This window comes from Cebus imitator, unplaced genomic scaffold, assembly GCF_001604975.1.
Source record: "Cebus imitator isolate Cc_AM_T3 unplaced genomic scaffold, Cebus_imitator-1.0 Scaffold237, whole genome shotgun sequence".
In the NCBI taxonomy this organism is placed as follows: domain Eukaryota; kingdom Metazoa; phylum Chordata; class Mammalia; order Primates; family Cebidae; genus Cebus; species Cebus imitator.
In genome coordinates this window covers 2,416,990-2,422,989 of record NW_016107552.1, presented here as the reverse complement: position 1 = coordinate 2,422,989, position 6,000 = coordinate 2,416,990, and the positions used below count along the sequence as shown (strand labels likewise).

The window sequence follows — 6,000 nt, the reverse complement described above, 5'->3', positions numbered from 1 at the left end:
TGTATATATGTATGTTTGTATATATGTGTGTGCACATGTGTATATTTGTGTGTGCCTGTGTATATATGTATGAGTGTGTTTGTATATATGTGTGTGCATGTATGTGTATATATGTATGTGTGCATGCCTGTGTATATATGTATGTTTGTATATATGTGTGTGCACATGTGTATATTTGTGTGTGCCTGTGTATATATGTATGAGTGTGTTTGTATATATGTGTGTATGTGTATATATGTATGTGTGTGTGCCTGTGTATATATGTATGAATGCGTTTGTATAAATGTGTGTGCATCTGTGTATAGATATGTGTTTATGTATGTGTGCATGCCTGTGTATATATGTATGTTTGTATATATGTGTGCACATGTGTATATGTGTGTGTATAGGTATGTGTGTCTGTGTATATATGTATGAGTGTTTGTATATATGTGTGCGCCTGTGTGTTTATGTGTGTGTGTGCCTGTGTATATATGTATGAGTGTGTTTGTATATATGTGTGTGCATGTGTATATATGTGTGTGTATTTTTTTTTATGGAGGAAGCTGCCCATGAAAGCAAAAATGTCTAAGGCCCAGGAAGTGAAGATGCAGCCCTGGCTGTGCTCAGCTCACAGGGGTCCTGGCATTTGACTTGATCCTGGCAATGATGGACTCCCCTTCATGCAGGCTGGGGTATGAGATGCATCTGCCCCTTCGCTAGCTGGGGAAGGAGGATGACTGAGTGGCAGAAACTCCTAGTTGTGGAGCTCTTAGCTGGAGCCAGGCCTGGGGGCTTCACTGCACCCCAGCTACAGGGAGGTGACTGAGTCCTCCCCGAGGTCCAGTGGCTTCCCAGGGCCCTGTAGGCACCGAGCACAGGGCTAGTGCTGAACCTGGGCAGCCTCACTTCAAAGGCCAGGTGGACCTGTGACTCTCCAGGCTGTCAAAGGGACCCCTGTCTCTGTGCATGATGGGTTCAGGAGCAGAGATTTTGGGGAGTGGGGAGGCACCTCACTCGGATCCAAAAGAAACCAGGAGCAAGAGCTGGGGAAGCCCAGGCGTTGGCCCCAGAGTCCTGAGCTGGCTCTTGCTCTCTGCTCAACTGCACCGTATGCGACTCCTGAAAAGTCCCTCTGTTCCTTAGGATGGCAGTCCTGGCGACACCCGGGGGCTGTGGTGAGGATGGAGGCGCTGTGTGCATGGAGCATTTCCACCTCCTCCTCCTTCAGCTCTCTGCTCAGAGGTCACCATTCAGACACCTTCCCTGCCTGTCTGAAGCTGTGCCGCTGGCAGCCTCGCTGCCCCATCACAACCCTCTGTTTCTTCCTTCAGGACCCTTGCCAGGCTCTGTGAGGTCGTGGCTTGCTTGCTTGTTGCTGCTCTCCCTGTGACCCCAGGAGCTCCCTGAGAGCAGTTGCTTCTGTTCACTGTCTCCCCAGGGCCCTGATCTGCATGTTCCCTTCCCCTCTCCTGCTCCCATCACTCAGCCCTCTTTGCTGCTCTTCAAACATACCACGCACATTCCCACCTCTGGGTCCTGGCATCAGCAGCTCCTTCTGCCTGGAGGACCCTTCCGCCACATGCCAGCCCAGTGCTGCTCATGGACTTCCCCTGACCTCTTTGTGAAAAGACCCCTACCGGCGATCCTGGCTTCCTCCCTCGTTTTTTTCCTTCCCCATTGCAGTGGTCACCAGGGCATGCCCCACACTTGCTCATCAGTCAACTCCCCTTGGGGAAGGCCAGCTGCCTGGTGACAGGGGCAGGGCTGGTCACCTGTGTGGAGGCAGCACCTGGTACAGCTGGCGGGATGAGGCACACAGTGAATCCTTTTTACAAAATTGATGAATATGTGAAAACTCAGTGATCCAGAATCAATGAAACGTATCCTCCGAGGGAATGTTTTCTGGATCCTGCCTTTTAGGCAAAAGGGATGGAAAGTACGTGTAGAAAGCAAAAAGTTCCTTTCCCTTCTTGTTAAAGAATAATAATAATGAATATTAGAAATAAGTTTCTTTTAAAGACTAACTTTCGTCAAAGCCTTCTTGCTTTTTGCTAGTAACTCTTTGGTAAGCCCTGTGTAGCTAGTTTTTAGAGATAAAGGAATAAGTACATTCTATGTCCTTGTACTTTAACCAAGATATTTACATTATTACTTTTCTAAGTCCTTTTGCAAGCAACTTTCCCTCCCTTCCTCTTTTCCTTTGTTCTCCATTGCCTTTCTCTATTTAGAAAAGTTTTAAGTTGTTAGCCAGTCAGGTTTAGTTTAGATTGTGAAGTCTTGCTCCAACCAACAGAGATCAGACACAGCAGTAAGAACCCAATGGGTAAAGAAGAAATATGCCTGTCTTTCCTTTGTTCATTGTACTCTCACAGCAAAATAGCTGATGAGTAGTACCCTTTCTGCAGAAAGTAAAATTGCCTTGCTAAGAAAACTTTTTGTCTGAATGCTAATTTTTCCTTGTAGTACCTAAGAACAAGCATTCTGTCTCTAACAGTAGGGTTGGAAGCAGAGGGTATATTGCAGGGTGAGGCTGGAGTGGGCAGAAGGGGATTTGGCTAGGTTTGTGGCCCCTCCCTTTTATCCATGAGGTCTATGGTGTCAGTCCCAGACATCCCTAGCAGGATGCTGCGAAGCCCTCACCTCCCAAGGTAAAGACTCTCTCGACATCCTTTGCCTTAAGCCCCCTCAGAAGACACATTAATTGTAACATTTTGGTTAAAAAGAAAAACAAGTTCTTTTCCTTTATTGCTTTCTGGTTGGCTCTGAGTTAATGAGAACATTCAATCATCCAGAACACTTGGGACATTCCGGCTAACTGAGGGCTTGCTATTTATGACCTCTTTCCCATACCTCAGTACATTTGCTGAGTGTTCCCACAAGGGCCAGCAGGGACTGGGGTCAGCCCTCATGGAGCCCAGGCGCAGTGGATAGTCAGGTGACAGCCCCTCATCCAGCTCAGAGTGTGACCTGCAGAGGCTGAGAGGGCCCTGTCTGGGGGTTCAGGCTCCTGGGGGAGGTGATGAAGCCTGGAGGTGTGAGAGAGAGAGGCTGGATAGGCTCCACCTTCCAGAAGTATCCATGGAGCTCCCAAAAGCCAAAGCCTTCATGGGAAATGCTTTCATGAACAAAACTGCAGAATAAAAACCAAATTCAGGAGAAAGGAGTGAATGAGGAGAACAAGCAGACCTGGAATCTGATAATTTGCCTGGGAAATGTAGCACGTCCGCGTGCTGGCCACCATGCTGGACAGAGGCAGACTTTGGGACCAGCAGACCTGTGGCCTCATCCTGGTGTGCCACTTTTGCCAAATTGCCTCTTGTCTCTGAACTTCAGTGTCATCTTCTAGACACCAGCCCAGAGATGCTCACATCACCAACCAGGTTGAAATCACTCGTGCTAGCTTGTCCAGCAGAGAGCGCTAGGAGCCGGGGCTTAGCAAACATCAACATCCTTTCTTCTTTCTTCCCTGTCCCCTATGAGGTCATGATCCTCATTAAAGGCCCAGCCCTGTACTGGCTGCTGAGACCTAACAATGAGTCAACCAGTCCCTGCCCTCCAGCTGCTTCCAGTTCAGTGGAGTGGGGCAGCCAGGTAAACAGATACCTGCAGCATTGCAAGGGCAGCGTGGACATTTGTATCAGAGCCTGGTGTGTGCTTTGTCACCTTGCTCCCTGTCGGTGCTTTACTCTCCCATTGGAAGGGGACTTTCTTGAGGTAAGGGACTGCACAGCTCTGAAAGCCTCGCAGGACACTCTTGAAACAGGGAAACTTCACTTCGCTAGAAGTGTTCTGTGCTGGTAACTTCTGTTATCCTGGACGGGGCAATCTGGGAAGTGAGCACAGAGAACCTCTAAGCAGCCACACACAGGTGGCAGATGCCACGCCCTTTACTCCTACACAGGCTCATGAAAGCTGCAGACTCTCACACTGCTTTATTTTGCATGCAGTCCTTTGTTTTCCTAGCTTCCTGGAATTTAGAGGCAGCAAATTAGGATTTGAGGGAAAGACTCAGGACTCAGACTAGTGCATGCGAGTTTGTTGGCAATAGCAGGATGGGAAAGCAAAGCAAGATCATTCCAAATAGATCCAAGAGTCACAGGAATCCAACCATTCTTAACAGGAATCCATCTCAGGGCCGGGCGCAGTGGTTCACACCTGTAATCCCAGCACTTTGGGAGGATGCGGTGGGTGGATCACTTGAGGTCAGGAGTTTGAGACCAGCCTGGCCAACATGGTGAAACCCTGTCTCTACTAAAAATACAAAATTAGCTGGGCACGTTGGCTCACACCTGTAACCCCAGCTACTCAGGAGGCTGAGGCAGGAGAATCACTTGAACCTGGGAGGTGGAGGTTGCCGTGAGCTGAGATCACTCCATTGCACCCCAGCCTGGGTGACAAGAGTGAAACTCTGTCTCAAAATAGTAGTAATCATCATCATCATTATCACCTGGGGCCATTCAGTGAGGGGACAGCTATTTCAAACCTGTGACTGCAACCTGAGATCATCACACTAGAGTGATGTAGTAAATGAATAGCCCTCCATTCGTGAATTAATCCATGCATTCATTCTGCTGAGCACGACGCTGGGCACTGAGGATGTGTACATAAACACTTTGTGATTCGGGAACAGCAGCAAAGGTTTAAGTGCAGTCCAGGGCGGTGACAACCATGACTGCTGACTGAGTGACCATTTTACATGCCGGATGCTATACTAAAACATTTTATGCACATTATCTCCTTGAAGCCATAAGCCACTCTGGGAGGTGTGCATGATTTAATCCACATTTTACAGAGAGGGAAATTGATGCTCAGAGATGTACAGGGCTCGGTACCTTTCATGAAGTCATAAATGGTAAAGAACCTAGGATGTCTCTAGCTCCCAAGATCAGGCCCCTTTTTTTCTCCCACCCTGTTTCTTGCAACCAATGTTCCCGTATCTCCCAAAAGTATTCTTTGTATTTATTTGGTTGATGGTATTCAAAATGATTTTAGGTGGCATGCAACTGACTATTTTAAAACTATGTATTTAATCAGCATGTCCATGCATATCAGAAAACAAACATGTATTTCACATCAAATCTGCAGTATGATGCGTCTTTTGAAATGAATGTACTGTACTTGTGAAAATGTGAGTCGATTTAAAGAAAACATTAAGTAAGTCACAGCCCAGGTGATATGTGGTTATATGTAGAGAAAAACTCGAGGAGATTGTGTGTATGATGATGTTTGGGAAAAACAGGTATCCTAGGTTTAAGAAAGCAAGAATAATGTGCACAGATTCACTACAGCAGGAGAAATGGGTTCCTTTGACCGTGAGCTTGAGCTAACTGGAAGCATATTAAGATGGATACTGTGTTCAGGGGATGCCAGGTGATTGCAGAGTGTCCCCACTAGGCCCCAGCACTCATGCCGCCATGTCTGTTTCCAGGGTCCTCTGCCCTGCGGGCCTGTGAGCAGCCCCTCCAGTGTGAGATTTTCCACCAGCTGGGACGGGACCCTGTGCGCTACGACCTCACGGGCTGGCTCCACAGAGCCAAGCCCAACTTCTCAGCCCTGGATGCACCCCAGATCCTGCAGCAGTCAAAAAGGTGAGTTGGGCCAGGGCTGGCGATGGGGATGAGGCATCGGAGGTGATGTGTTTTCACTTCCCACCTAAACTGTGCACTCGGCAACGTGGTGTGGGAGGGCCAGCCCAGGAAGCCCGTCCCTCCCTAATGGAACGATCACCACCATCACTGGAATTGGGGCGGCGAAATGTCTCCCTGGGGCCAGAGCGAATCCAGCCAAGGAGAAAAGCTGGCCTTCTGGGGAGGTGGAACAAAAGCTAAAAAGCTGTGACTTCTTATTTTGGCACTTTGCCTGTCATTAAGTATCTGAGAGATGATGTGACTGGAACAACTTTTATGGACATTCAAGAACTAGGGGGTCGTAAAACCGAAATGATACGTTTTGTAGCAGTAAAAAAAGCTCACCACGTTCCCTGGCTGCTCAGCCCAGAGTGCCGGCATGAGGCTGGCA

The 6,000-nt window shown here is 48.2% G+C and overlaps 1 protein-coding gene across 3 annotated transcripts in view; it reads left to right on the top strand.

Moving 5' to 3' along the window:
* Positions 1-6,000, top strand: part of MYO18B (myosin XVIIIB) — a 285,741-nt gene that overhangs the window by 88,668 nt on the left and 191,073 nt on the right. For all 3 annotated transcript variants that reach the window (XM_017498142.2, XM_017498140.2, XM_017498145.2), the window contains one exon: positions 5,411-5,570. In XM_017498142.2, the coding sequence (XP_017353631.1) occupies positions 5,411-5,570 (160 nt within the window). The remainder of the gene's footprint in view (positions 1-5,410; positions 5,571-6,000) is intronic.